Source organism: Antennarius striatus, chromosome 17 (genome assembly GCF_040054535.1).
Source record: "Antennarius striatus isolate MH-2024 chromosome 17, ASM4005453v1, whole genome shotgun sequence".
Classification (NCBI taxonomy): Eukaryota; Metazoa; Chordata; class Actinopteri; order Lophiiformes; family Antennariidae; genus Antennarius; species Antennarius striatus.
The window spans coordinates 8,776,407-8,790,366 of record NC_090792.1 but is presented as its reverse complement, the minus strand read 5'-3'; the positions used below and the strand labels follow the sequence as shown (position 1 = coordinate 8,790,366).

General features: G+C 43.8%; 2 protein-coding genes across 11 annotated transcripts in view; one reads left to right on the top strand and one right to left on the bottom strand.

Moving 5' to 3' along the window:
* Window positions 1–9,792, top strand: part of si:dkey-157l19.2 (NHS-like protein 3) — a 28,645-nt gene extending 18,853 nt beyond the window's left edge. For 7 of the 9 annotated variants that reach the window (XM_068338457.1, XM_068338454.1, XM_068338453.1 and 4 more), the window contains 6 exons: window positions 2,777–2,917; window positions 3,046–3,089; window positions 3,183–3,318; window positions 3,482–3,592; window positions 3,744–8,084; window positions 8,791–9,789. In XM_068338457.1, coding sequence (XP_068194558.1) covers window positions 2,777–2,917; window positions 3,046–3,089; window positions 3,183–3,318; window positions 3,482–3,592; window positions 3,744–8,084; window positions 8,791–8,849 — 4,832 coding nt within the window. In that variant the 3' untranslated portion in view covers window positions 8,850–9,789. Of the gene's footprint in view, window positions 1–2,776; window positions 2,918–3,045; window positions 3,090–3,182; window positions 3,319–3,481; window positions 3,593–3,743; window positions 8,085–8,790 lie in introns of all 9 variants that reach the window. The other 2 variants (XM_068338459.1, XM_068338458.1) reach the window with 2 other exon arrangements.
* Window positions 9,793–9,880: 88 nt separating this feature from the next.
* Window positions 9,881–12,911, bottom strand: si:ch211-67f13.7 (uncharacterized protein LOC565426 homolog). Of its 2 annotated transcripts, none has more exons than XM_068338460.1 (8): window positions 12,217–12,911; window positions 12,041–12,153; window positions 11,853–11,977; window positions 11,589–11,754; window positions 11,393–11,507; window positions 11,245–11,324; window positions 10,693–10,781; window positions 9,881–10,565 (listed from the first exon to the last, which is right to left on the bottom strand). In XM_068338460.1, exons 1-8 carry the CDS (start codon window positions 12,679–12,681, stop codon window positions 9,946–9,948), a joined length of 1,773 nt encoding a protein of 590 aa, XP_068194561.1. In that variant the 5' UTR covers window positions 12,682–12,911; the 3' UTR covers window positions 9,881–9,945. The 2 variants fall into 2 exon arrangements, with proteins under 2 accessions (XP_068194561.1, XP_068194562.1); XM_068338461.1 differs by having other exon boundaries at window positions 11,853–11,959; window positions 12,217–12,910.
* Between the last annotated feature and the right edge of the window lie 1,049 nt (window positions 12,912–13,960).

The window sequence follows — 13,960 nt, the reverse complement described above, 5'->3', positions numbered from 1 at the left end:
CGCTTGAATGAATAAATTTAACATGGAAAAACCTTGAAGGAAAATTAAACGTGAAAGTATGATAACTCAGATTAGGATAGTGGCATTCAGATTAGGAAACCAAAGTATGTTCATAACCTGAGGAGGATAGGCAGAGTTAAAAGTTACAAAGGAATTCCATAGTCGTTTATCACAGCACGCTTCAACACGGTCGATCAATAAAAGTGCAGATGATGATCCATCCTGTCTCCTGGACTCTTCTGTGTTTACTGCTGTATATTACTGAAACAAACTTGAAAAAATATGTTTTCCTTTGAAAACGTAATCCTAATTCCCCAGTTAATCTGAATCCTTTACTTACTCTTACACCAAATCAGAGATGTAAACATCAGATGTAAACAGGGGTCATACATAATCACAACCATTAATCCACCAGTGGCAGATGGTGATATGTCAGTGATTAATATAGAGTCAAACCCAGTGACAATTTGAGCCCTCATTAACGTGCAGTCATGCCCCACCCTTCTTGCCGGGCCTCTCCTGTGTGGTGTGTACTGTCATGGTAACAAAACACATCGTATCAGCTTACTTTCCACATCTATAGGTTGAAGCTCCCGCTCTGCTGAAAGGATGACTCCTTTCTACTCCTCACTATGAACTCGTACACATACGATTCGTTCCTTCTCCGTCTATTCTATTAAGTTTTGAGTCACTCGGTACTATCGCACAACCATGGGAATGTTTTCCATTTGTTCAGATGGCATACATTCCATGTCGTGTCTGCTCCGCAAAACCCGGAAGTGATCGATGGCTGCAAATTAGCTTTAGGTTTCCTTCATAGAAAATAAAGATAAAAAAACAACAACCTCCCAGTAGAAATAGAACGAGTAAAGAGTGTTTGATTCTTCTCCAGATGAGAAAGGTTTCTAGATAACATTCCATTTGATTAAACAAGTAATTGAAGATCTTATGTCATCCTTTTCAGCCTGGCTGCAGAGAAACAAATTGAATGTAATTCACCCAAAAACAATGGGGAACATTTTCACATGCTTGCCCATGTGCTTTGGAGCTGCAGGCCTCTGTTTTAAACATGTTTTTAATCTTGTTTTTGGGAAGCATCACTTTAATTCACCAACTCCCCCTTGTGGCAAAACATTAATACTATTACTGTTGAGCCTGAAGAATGATTACATTTCTTTCAGTCTCCTAATGAAAGTTGTGTGTAATCTAACAAAGTCATGCATGACTTATTTATTAACTAATTAAGTGCTAAAGATATGGCACAAAGGAGAGGAACCTTTTGTGACTTCACACCTCAGATCCTTGACAACAGCTTTGTCTTCCCTTTTGGTGCGTACGTATTAGATCTCAGTGTGATCCATGACCCGATTGACCAATCAGATGCGACTGTGAGTGGGAAACATCAGAGGGTTGCTTGTCATGTTGTTGAGGAGTGTGTAGGGGACAAACAGAAGAGGGCCAGCAGGAATAAGACTGCTGAGGATTAGTATCTGAGCTGATTGTCGATTGGCTCTGATCTTGTCTGCTTCACATGGACTTGAACTCAGATCAGGTTTATCAAAGACAGCGACATCATCGGTTTTCTAGCTAACAGGCTGCACCTTAAGATAAGATCTTTTCCTTTACTTTCTTTAACACAACTTGGGGATAATTGTGCCACACTTCGGATTCCTTTTCCTCATTTTCACTATGGTGGTGCTTCTGACAAATAACTTAAGTACGAGCTTCCACTGTTTCCCAACAGTCTTGAGGAGGAAAGGTGAGTGGAAAAAAGTTATGCCAATGGTCTGGAATTACGAGACAATGGATGGACGGTTTTATAACTCAATCAAATGGCTCCTAGTAGAAATTGCTATTCAGGTATGACCAGTACGGGCTGGATCAACTGGTTCATTGAAGACAATCAGGAATGTAATTGTGTGGTCATTCATTCTCACTTTATTGTGTTCTCTAATTATATGTATACTCTGGGATTCATAGTTTCACTAACTAAATTGCTCCACAGTTTAGAAAAATAAAAAACAGAATTAGTATTTGATCTATTTATACTGTAACTCATTGGTATTTTCTGCCACCAGAACACCTGAACCACTGTTACAGAAGAGACAGTGGTAATAAATAGTAGTGATTACTGAGCACATGGCTGCTAAGGCTAATTCCAGCATGCTCTTCCAGAGATAGGGCACGCATTGGAGTTTAGTAGGTGGTGATCTGGGGCAGCTGTCAACGTTACATAAAAGTGTTTAGCACCGTTCAATCACATGTGAGTTGTTCAACTAGCACAAAACTAATGAACACATATTTTTAGTTATGTTGGTCAACAGGTAATTAGAATAAGGTATTAAGTTTTTAAATTAAATTAAATCATTCTGTGATTTAATATTTTGCAGATGTTTCACTAGTTTATATTGTATTTCAAATTTTTTTCAAATAATAATTAAGAGAAGCTGGTTTCAATGCTTCGAACAGGCACACACAGCATATCATATAAATTAACTGTTGTCTTTCTTACTGTCAAAATGAAATGAGAAGGAGCTTCAGAGCTGGTAATAGATTTATGATTTATTAACAGTGAGAGAAGTCAAAGTCAGCAGATCAGCCTTTTTCTAACCCGCTCAGGTAGTAACCTTTGAACATATTAAGTCCTTCTGTGATTGAATGTCCCTGACAGGGCTGAACGCTTTCATCCTGTCCATATGGCCATCTGATCTACTGCCACAGTAACACAGCTTTGAGTTCATCCTGGCTGATCCCCTCTCTACTCTCTCTACTTCAGCTGTACCAAAGCTCGTTGATGACAAAACCCCAGCGCCCCCGTCGCTCCAGGAGAACGTGTTCGTGGAGGCCAGCAGGCCCGAGTATCTTGAGAACCTTCACAGTGAGGCGCTGGAGGGATTGAAAATGATGCAGCAGGAAGGTACACAAAAACTGGCATGTGCTATGCACTAATTTAGAGGTGTCCTATGCCAACACATCTATATTATCCTAAAGGGCTATAAACACTGCTCATAAACAACAGTATAAATCTCGTTATTTGTGTTTCAGAAACTGATCAGGGGGTGGAGTATCGGGATAATGAAAGCACAATTGTGAGTGAAATTTTGAACTCCAACTTCAAATTAAAACTTTTTGTTACTGAAAATAAATGTTTTGTTCAAATGTTTTTTGTTTGCTTTTGCCAGTCAATGATGACGGTCCAGACAGATGGGGAAGGTGGAGGATTTGTGACAGACAGCACCATTGCTGACACAACTTCTGTCATCTCTGTACAATCAAGTGTCTCCACGAGGTCTTCCCGCTCTGGACTCACCAGGCAAAGTAACTGCAAGCATAAACACTCTCCCATTATTCTGGGCTATTGTATTATGATGATGATGCATACTACCAATGTACGTGTATATATAGTTCTAATTAGATACTGGTTGAAAAGTATCAAGGGCTCATGATTTTCCTCTTTCCTCTCACACCTCACTCAACCAAGAATCCACATTCAGGCCATTGAACTCTGGAAACAAGCCGGAAAAGACTAAGAAAAGGAAACGACACAGGAAGACGATTGGGGCTATCCCACAGCATGTTCAGATGGAACTAGGTACGCTGCTAATCATTAAAAGTATTGCTTACAAAGCCATTCATTGACTAAGATATATTCATGAATGAATGGATGTGTGTTGCAGTTGTCAATGAAGAAGGGATGGCTTATTTCTTAAATTGTTTGTCTTGGTCCTCCTGTCTTCTCTCAGGTCTGGATCGGGGGGGTTGGACAGTGGCTCAAAGGTTAGATGAGGAACAGCTTTATAATGGTGACCCTGACAACAGCCCGACCACTGATGTGCCACAGCAGGCAGTAGAGTCACAGAACGAAGCCAGCGGCAGTTCTGAGAACACAAACACCATCCAACCCATCAACAGAGACCAGATTAAGCAGCGCATTGCCCCCCATGCTGGTCATAGGGATGACATGGCCTTGCTGAAGTGCCTGGGCCCTAACTCGACTGATGAGCAGAGGCCTCGATCGGTGGCCGTTCCCTGGATGACCACTGCCAACAGCCTCCAACCGGAGCTGCCCAGCCCTGTCATGTCCATGTCACCCCAGGCTGCCTACATGTCCAAAATCATCCCCAATGCTGTGTTGCCACCTTCCATCGATGTGGTGGAAATCAGTCGCGGACGGAGTCGCAACAGCGTCCGTACTGTCAGCAAGAGCAGCCTGTTACTGTCCAGCCCCGCGCCCTCTCGGGCCTCCTCTAAAGCCTCCTCCAGAGCCTCCTCCAGAGCCTCCACCGTTAACTCTCCATCTCAACCTCAAAATATGTCAGATAGCTCATGTTGGAGCCACTCGGATTCCTCGGAAACCTTGGTATCGGATTCCTCAACCATCTCCAGAAACAGCACCCCGCAGACGTCACCGTATGCAGATGGCTTTAAACAAGATGGCCAACTTCCTCTTTCCTCTTCCCTCAGTCAATCTTCAGCATGCGCCTCCAATGGCAAGGTCATTGTTAAGGGAGAAGTGATAAAGAAAGAGGGGCAGTTTATTCGTAGCCTGTCAGTGATGAAGCCAAAGAGGGCACCTCCTCCTCCAAATCGCTCCTATTCTCTTTACAATAAGATGAAGCGGCGGTCACGTGATCTGATGGAGGTTGCAGCACCTGTAGGGGAGTCTTCTCACCATAAAGTCTCTGCCTCAGGTGAGGAGAATGTCAAAAACAAGTATTCTGGGTCCAGAAACCTGGACAGTCCTGGATACAATGCTGACACCAGTTCTCTGGATGATTCTACAGGTTCTGCGTCTGTCAGTCCCATCAGACCCCAGGCAGGAAAGGCAGAGGCAGCAGTTTCCAAAGGTGCTTCACAACAAAAGCAGGAATCCCTTCAGGAGAATAAGCTAAGCGAAGTCTCCCCATCCAGTGGCTACTCCAGCCAAGATGGCAAACGACCCCACGGCTCATCGTCAAAACACAAGAAAGGCATCTTAGCAAAGCTTCAGAGGCTTTTTCCTGGGTCCTCTCCTGTTTCAACTCGGCGTCCTCTCACGCAGCCAGTGCTTCCTGAAAATTCAAAATTGAAAGAGGATCTCAAATCTAACAGCTCGGTTGAAACTGCTAGCGTTAGCCCTTCTGTACGGACCTTGATAGAACTCTTCAACATCCCTCCACATCCCAAAGTCCACGCACCTCCACCTCCTCCTCCAGAGGTGTGGGCTCACAGCAAGCGTAGCTTTGAGTTGCTGCTGGGACCCCCGGCACCTGATAACCTTCATGCCATCATAAAGAAGAATCCAAAAGACAGGAGACAACAGAGGAACTCCTCTTCTTCATCTACAGAAAGCTCTGTGAAGAGTTTGGTGGAGAGAAAACACAAGAGTTTGACTGCAACAGTGGAAACAAAGAAAGTTCAAGAAAGTATGGTATTGAATGCAGAGATTCAGAAAGAGTACAACGACAGACTGGCCAATCAGAATGTTGATTTGAAAGGAAATAGTAAAGTGACTGAAAAAGATGAGAAAGTAAGAGTACGTGACATGTTAAACGGAATGTTAGTGAAGGCGGTAGAGAGACGTGAAGGCCGGCTGGCAGCCGTGAAAGAAGAGGAAGCCAAGACATCCACGCAGGTTACAGAGGTGGACTCGTCACCCGCCATTTCATTAAAACACACTCCTCCCTCTCTTCCTGCAGCATATAATCCTTCCCACCCGCCAACCAATCAGACATCAGGAAAGGTCGTGTCCCCTGAGTTCTCCTGGCCCCCACCTCCTCCACCGATAGGCCTCAGTGCATCTCGTGATTTTGAGCTTCCTCTTCCCCCTCCCCCAGTGTTTAGCGAGGAGGTCTTAGTTATGCCAGTGCAGGTACCCCCAGAGAGGTCCATTCCTGGTGGGGACGCCTCGTCTACAACCACATCCGTATTATCAGAATGTGTTAGGCTGACCGCAGAGGCTGAACCACAGAAACCCAGTGGATCCCAGGGAGCCCTACCTGTTGTTCTGAACATCCCACCTCCCCCACCATATACAGCTCCCCCTCCACCTATTAAAGCAGTTCCCCCACCTACAATAAAAAAGATCTCTCCTCCATTCCATGAAGACGTTTCTCCTCCACCGAAAGATGTTTTTCGAATCCAACCTAAAATATTCTCTACAGAACCACCTGGAGAAGTCGCTCCAGCACAACCCAAAGAGGTTCCTCCTCCTCCTCTCCTGAAGGGAATTCCTCTTCCTCCACTTAAAGAAGTTTCTTCTCTACCATCTAAAGAGGTTTTGCCTCCACCTCCTATAGCGATTTCTCTTCCTCCACCCAAAGAAGTCCCTCCACCACCTACAGTGGTTTCTCTTCCTCCACCACAAGAAGTCCCTCCTCCACCACCTACAGTGGTTTCTCTTCCTCCACCACAAGAAGTCCCTCCACCACCACCTACAGTGGTTTCTCTTCCTCCACCCAAAGAAGTCCCTCCTCCACCACCTACAGTGGTTTCTCTTCCTCCACCCAAAGAAGTCCCTCCTCCACCACCTACAGTGGTTTCTCTTCCTCCACCCAAAGAAGTCCCTCCTCCACCACCTACAGTGGTTTCTCTTCCTCCACCCAAAGAAGTCCCTCCTCCACCACCTACAGTGGTTTCTCTTCCTCCACCCAAAGAAGTCCCTCCTCCACCACCTGCAGTGGTTTCTTTTCCTCCACCCAAAGAAGTCCCTCCACCACCTGCAGTGGTTTCTCTTCCTCCACCTGAAAAAGTCCCTCCTTCACCACCGAAAGAGGTTTCTCTTACCCCACCTGAAGAAGTCTCCCCTCCTCTTGTTAAAGAAGTCTCCACCACATCGGTTAGACTAGTATCCCCACCATCAGTGGAGATCTCCCCTCTACCTCCTAAAGAGCTCTCAGTTGAAGTGGTTCCTCCACCATCTTCTCAAGTGAATGTCCATGATTCCTCTGAGGAGACACCACCTGTTAGTGAACTTGCTCCACCGGAAAATATTCCACCACCACCACCAATACAAGCCCAATCACCGGAGGAGACTGTTCCATCTAAATCTGACACTGACCCATCTTCGATCAACAGTACTCTCAATCCCCCTCCAAGTATTCCTCCACCTCCCCAAGAGCTTCTCATCCAGCCTCAGATTGTACCCACAAAAAATGAGGGTCCGGTAACCCAGGAAGTCCAATCACCACCATCTGATGTTTCCATCCAACCAACTCTTGAATCCTCTGTTCCAACAGAAGGTTCCTCAGTAAGTCTTTCTTCTCCTCCTGTAAACATTCCTTTACCTACAGTCTTACCTGTGGAGGGACTTGGCAGCATAGAGAACCAACCTAATCCTGCAAACTCAGAAAATCAAACCGCAGAGCTGACCTCAACTCCCGTTGTGCAGGAGAAACCCACTGTCATTGTCACCCCATCCATCCTACAGGTAGTCAAGCTGAGGTCAGTCAGTAACAGCCCTGAGCCTCCTAAAGCGCAAGAGGTTGAGGCCACAGTGAGCAATCAAGTCCCAACTTCATCCGCCAGTGGTGAGACACCTCAGAAGCCCATCAGGAAGTCTCTGATCGCGACCTCTCCAACGTCCAGCTCGCCGCCTGTGGTTGTTATTTCTCAAGCTGCTCATTCCAAGTCCGAGTCCACCGTGATTCAACCTGCATCTTCACCCACAGCTGTGTCCCCCACAGTAAAGTCCCCTCCTGCCACGATCGCTGCTCCTTCCATGAACCTGCAGGAAGCTATCCGTCTGAGGACAGCAGCCAGGTCACAAACTAGTTCTGCCCCTCGCATCAGCTTGCACTCACAAACATCGCCAACCGGCTTTCATAAGTCTCCCACCAGCACAGCGAGCTTTATCTTCTCCAAAAGCAACAAGAGGGCGATGATAGAGACCAGGCACATGGCTGGGGAAAGGGCAGCCATAAAGAAGAACCTGGAGGGTTCCTCTGTAACAAAGGTTATGGATAGTGAAGCAGAGTTGGTGAAGAAGGGAGTGAAGGTGCCACCACCTGTTGCAAAGAAACCCAAAACAATGGGAAAAGAGGTGGAGACCAGTGTAGGGACGGAGCAAACTGCAGGACAGGAAGCACTAAAGGAGAGTATCACAGGTAAGAGGGATTGTCCACTAAATGACTCAACAGAAATTGTGCTGGTTCAGTTTTCTTTGATCAAGAGTATGAAAGCAAAAAGTTCTGCAGTGAGCAGCTCTCATTCTGACATGTTCACAGTAAATGTGCTAACTTGCTGATACAAAAAAAAAACCTGTTTGCATCAGCTTCTAAACTGTAAATATCAGGAATCTTAAATTACTGCATTAATGTAAAACCCCAAAACAGTTTAGAAAGGCCTCGATGAGTTTAGTATAAATTATAACATTAATAAAATTAATAACAAGCAAAATTACGAATAAATTCAAATTTGTTAAACCTTTCAAATAACTGTAAAAGACGTAGGTTCATGCTCTTTAAATGAAGAGCCTTTAAGGTTGGCAGTGATTTGATCCATTTTGGATTAATCTGGGCTTTTAATGAGTTTAATGGTTTTTTTCTTTGTATTCTCCTGCAGATCCAAAATTCATCATGCTAGCATGTTGGCCTTTCCTATTTAACAGTAAAAATAAGTTATAAACCAAAGTCCTGGGTGAAAGAAAGGGACAAGTAATCATAATAATTCTGAAATATGCAATGGCTATTCACTAGATTAGTTATTAGAGTATGAAACAGTGGACCTACATTGTAATTTCTTTAATTAGCTGGTAGCTAATGTCCTACTCTTTACTTCATTAAATTAACTGCTTGAATTCTCCAACCTCAGATGCTGAAGAGAAGACAAATGGGACAGCAGGTACTGTAGGAGAGACGCCATCGACGTGATTGTAAAGACTGAAGGAAGCCTGAGGAGGATAGATTTACTCGTTACATTGATTTTTCAGCAAGTTGGGCGTGAAAAGACCAGTTGAGTTTGTTCGATGAGATGTTTATTTCAAAGGTTGCGTTTGGAAACGCTTTGGATTTCAAAGAAAATCCTTTGGATTTGATGTTAATGGTGTGGGTCTTAATTTAATCACTTTACATTTTAATAAGTGAATACAGTGCGTATTATTTTGGCCAGAGGGTCTTTGAGCTTTAGTTGCAAGAGATGGGAACCTACTGCCCTCTAGTGACATTTAGTGATTGGACCGCTTCTGTCCAGCTGAATTGCAGCTTTAGCCAGTTCTCAGTGGGGCTTTTGGGTTCATCTGTAAATATAGCAATATTTTGTACATCTAACATATCCACTAATGGATCTGGCCTACAGAGCTGTTCTTATTTCCACACCAAATATTTGTTTTAAAAAATATTAAGTTATTTTTCCTCTTTTCGTGTTCAGACGGGGGTCCACTACACACATATTGTCTTCTGATAGTATAAAAGTCATTTAAATCTAGTAGTTTTAGCTGTTAATATCCAAATTCTTTTCTATAAATTCCCACACGTCATTACTCACAGCTGTCGAACACAATCAGGAGGCATGCCAAGCAACACAATCATTTCTGATCACATTTCCTGCTGCTTTTAGTTACTGATGTCGCCCTGCCTCAGTTTGGGCTGGAATGGTGGAATATGTGTGTTGAACTTGAATATATTTCAACTTGGTTTGGAGACTAATGTGATGATCATAATGGACAGAATAAAGCTTCATGGACCAAACAAACTGTCACCTTTTCCTTTGTCCTTAAAAACGTCCTTACTGTTGCATTCTCACTGAACATGACATGTGTCTGCATGTGTGATACAAATAAAGTTTTATGCTCACTTGCATTATATTGAACTGTACTCATGTTTAAGATCAATAAAAATACATGCAAGTTAACAAATTTTAGGTGTCCTAGTCTGATGTTATAAAGTTATAACAAGAGTCCAGCTGCTTTTTGATATTTAATTGGAATCAGCATAATAATTGATTACATCACAACTGATTCAACAAACGCTACCTCCATGTGAAATACCAGGTCATCTCGTTTTTGACTAAATCATCTTTCACCTCCCCCTCGGAGGCAGTCATGCTGTCATCTTTACTTCTGTCTGTGTACTTCCTGTTCTCTTCCTCTCCTTCAGAGACCAGGGGCTGTAACTCCGTTGGTAGGTTGTCACCTGATGGCAACATCTGCTCTGACATCGCACCTTCTGTCTGATTTAAGTGGATCACCTGCTGTACCTCAGTAATCTCATCTTCTCTCCTTCTATATCCTTCCTCCTCTTCACTCTCTGAGAAGTACCCTGTTGCTAAATACCCTGACCCATTCTCTTCAAACTCATTCTCCTCTTCTAAGACCCTCTCCACAAACCCTAACTCTATATCAGGTCCTCTAAATGAGAAGATAGCCCCACTTTCTTCTCCATTTTCAAGATCCACCTCCTCTTCATCAAATGCTAGTATATCCACAGTCCCCTGTGGGTTCTCGTGATGGTGTTGCTCATCGAGGTAATGAATGATGGTGTCTTTGCCTTGTCTGCTCCTGCTGGCTGAGGCGGGATTGACTGGGAGAAAACCATCTTCATCTGCGTATGACTGATCAGAGACCAGCAATGACTCGGTGACAGCAGAGCCTTGAAAAATGAACATTTTCCCTCATTGGACTGGTCACTCAGAGATAATGCCCGTTCACGCTCAACATCAATCAGTCTGAGAAGGAATGTGTTCATCCTTAAAAACAGACTTTATAATGAGATGTACCTTCCATCATGGATCTCCGTGGTTTAGAGGTCACACATTGTGAGTCACAGCATTCACATATGGAGTCTTCACCAGCGAGGGCTTTCCACCTGTCATGATACAGTTGGAAGAAAAAAAATATTCAACCTCCAGGCAGTTTGAAATAAAACTACAGTAATAAAAACAGTGAACTGAATATAATTTTGTCCGTGTTACTATTTATTAAAATGCCTCTCTGACTGTTGCAGGCTTAAGGTCATCCCTCAATGACAACCATCTCTAATACACCATGGAGTTTATAGTTGCTGTGACCTGCACACTAGATGCAAAGAAACCCCAGAGCATCAGTCACTCATGATTCACTGTAGGTAGGGTAGTTTCCAGCTCATGTTTCTTTTCGCTGAGCCACAGGCCTGGAAAACTCTTGTTTCTCCACAGAGCAGCATCCCAACACATCTGTCTCTTCTTAGATGGTTTTCAGTTACAAGAGTCAGCTTTTCTAATACTTTTGGGTGAGAAGCTAGTCTCTTGGAGTTGAAGCATTTAAAAATATCTCTGGGAAGGTAAGCTCACCTGTTTCCTCTGTAGGAGCATGATTTGTGTGCAGGACCGGGCTCCTCGGTTGCGACAAACAATAAGCAGCTAACCCTGACCTAAAAATGGGATAAGAGGTAAGAGACAATCACAACTCTAACTTCAGCTCATTAAACTAGAGGCTCACCTCCTTGTCTGGGTCAGAAGTGAACTGGAAAGCCTTTAAGGAGAATCTCAAGGTGTCGTCTGTCCGAGAGATGAACCGGGAGGCCCCTCTGTCTCTCTTACCGTCAAGCATACATCTATGGATGACAATATGACCCTTTCCCAAATTAGGGCGTAAAAAATAAGATTTTGATATCCCAACTCTCCAAACTCCTTACCCAAAATTATCAATGATCGTGTAATTGAGGGAGGATTTAGAACCACCAGCATAGCAGCGATTGATGTAAACTTTTCCACCAGTTGGGAGATGAGGAGCTGAAATCTGGAAGTTAACTGTCTGTCCAAGTTTATACACCCGGGACGTGGCTGGTCCTCTCCACGAATCTGATCAATAACATCCCATCAAATGCGACACTTCATAGACGTTTACAATGTATTAAAACAAAACAAAACAGTTGTTAACTACGGATCTTTCAACGCACCGTCCATCAGCTCGATCTGGAAGAGTTTTGGACTTCCTTTCAGCCTTTTACGCACAACAACAGTTTTCCATGTGGGCTGGATAGTCAGCTGGCGCACATGATGGTTCCTAAACGGAGTGTGAAATCTGGGAAACGCGGGCTTTTTTACACACGCAAATTGTGTTGGAAATAAAGAGATAAAACCTTACCTTTGGTAACGGCATTCAATATCAACATCAACCCGGTGCGATCCACCCGGGAAACGTTTGAGGGAAGGCTCATAATGAAGCACGAATTTGTAGAGCAGATAACCTCCGGCTGTCTGCAGAGACTCGGTTCAAAATGAAGCAGGAGGACCTGGAATCTACCATCTTCTACATCTTACCTGACGCACGGCGTCGCACTCCGTCAGAGGATACGTGAAGAGAAAGTCGCCGTAGGGCTTCAGAACTCCGTTGTTTTTGCAGGAATTGCCCAACTTGAGTTCTTGCGCGTCCGCGCCCAGACCGAAGAAAGACGGCTTGACGCGCAGGACGAAGTCAGAAGCGGCGCAGGTGACAGAAACGTCCGGGAGGGGGGCGAAGTCAGACTGGACCTGAGCCGGATCATCTCCTCCACGCATGGACCGAGGTGTTCCAGGTGCTGCGGGGAGGGAGCGCCCCTGGGGGGGAAGGGGAGACAATGGCGACGTGCCGCCAGGTGACCTGTGGGAGGATCGTGTGGCTCCTCTTCGTGGCGGGTTTGGTAACCCCACGGTGAGAACTCTGTTCCTTGGAGTAACCGGAGACTCAAATGCGGCACAGATGATGAGGCCTGTAAATAAAATAAAGAAACACCGCTTTGTGTTCATCGCAGCAGATTGCTGTCCTTCTACCTCTGATTCCACTCTGCGTGTAACCACAGCTCGGTCACAGCTGGAGGCAATCACTGCGTGGATAAAGAGTCAGCGTGTGGAAAGGTCTCAGTGGAACACCATCGGCACGTTTCCTTCCTTAAATCACGGATTTGAAACTGATTTAAAGAGGAACAGTTTCAGTTTTATTAGAGTTAAATCTGGTCACGTTATTGATTAGATATAGAATGTTGCTGGAAATTATCTTTATTTAAGTTCCACCACACTGGAATTTATGCAGGACCGCCTTTTTATAGAATACATCTCCAATCAAATCATTGATAATTTCTCATCAATTATTACAGAATACAGAATTATTTAAAAAAAAAGTAAAGTTTTGTTCAATTCGTGGACATTATGTGGGTTCAGTTAGAAACTATTGTCAGTGTAGAGAACACAGCCTACTTCATGCTTCTGAAATAGTTTTTATTTACTGTGAATTTTTACATCAAAACTAAAGTGAGGTCAGAGAAAATTTAAAGTTTGAGAAACTTCGTTTGAAAACTCTTCAGATAAACTCTTCAGTTTACTTTTTAATCAGTGTGTTCTTCTTTACATTTGTAAACACGTTGATGTCATATGTCTCTAAATAATGGTGTTGGTTCTGATGTTCAGGATGTAACTGTAACTCTAATCCCAGAGACTATTCAGCCAGGTTTGGATGTGTGGAAGTTTTCATCCAGTCCATTACAGATAAACCTGGAGATCAATCCGTACTTCAGAGACCTTACGAACAACCGGTTAATACTACAGCGAATAAAAAGCAACCAGTTATTCAAATATCAATGAAAAAGCTGAACAAATACACTCAACCAGACTTTCTCATCCCATAACCCACATTACATTTCTTCATTGTATTAAATGTTAAATCAAACATCAGACCCACAACGTTCTCCTGTTCAGGATGTCTGATGGTTCAGACTGTACTTATATTAAAAGTACACAACAAAAGAGGTTTCTGTCGCCTATCCCAACTAACAACAACAGCAATAACAACAAGGCAGTCAGAGAATTCAAAATTTTACCCTGACCTACTGTCATAGGTCAGAGTCGTTTAATAAATGACCCATCATCTAACATGTAACTGGTCCATTCTATTTGTCATGAGGTTTCAGAGATGTGTACCTAAGTAGGTATAAATGTGAAAATTTGACCTTGACCTGGTTTTTCAAGGTCAAGATTGTGATCTAATATCCGTCCCCTTGCCTCCCTGAATATAACACCTTTTGTTTCGTCT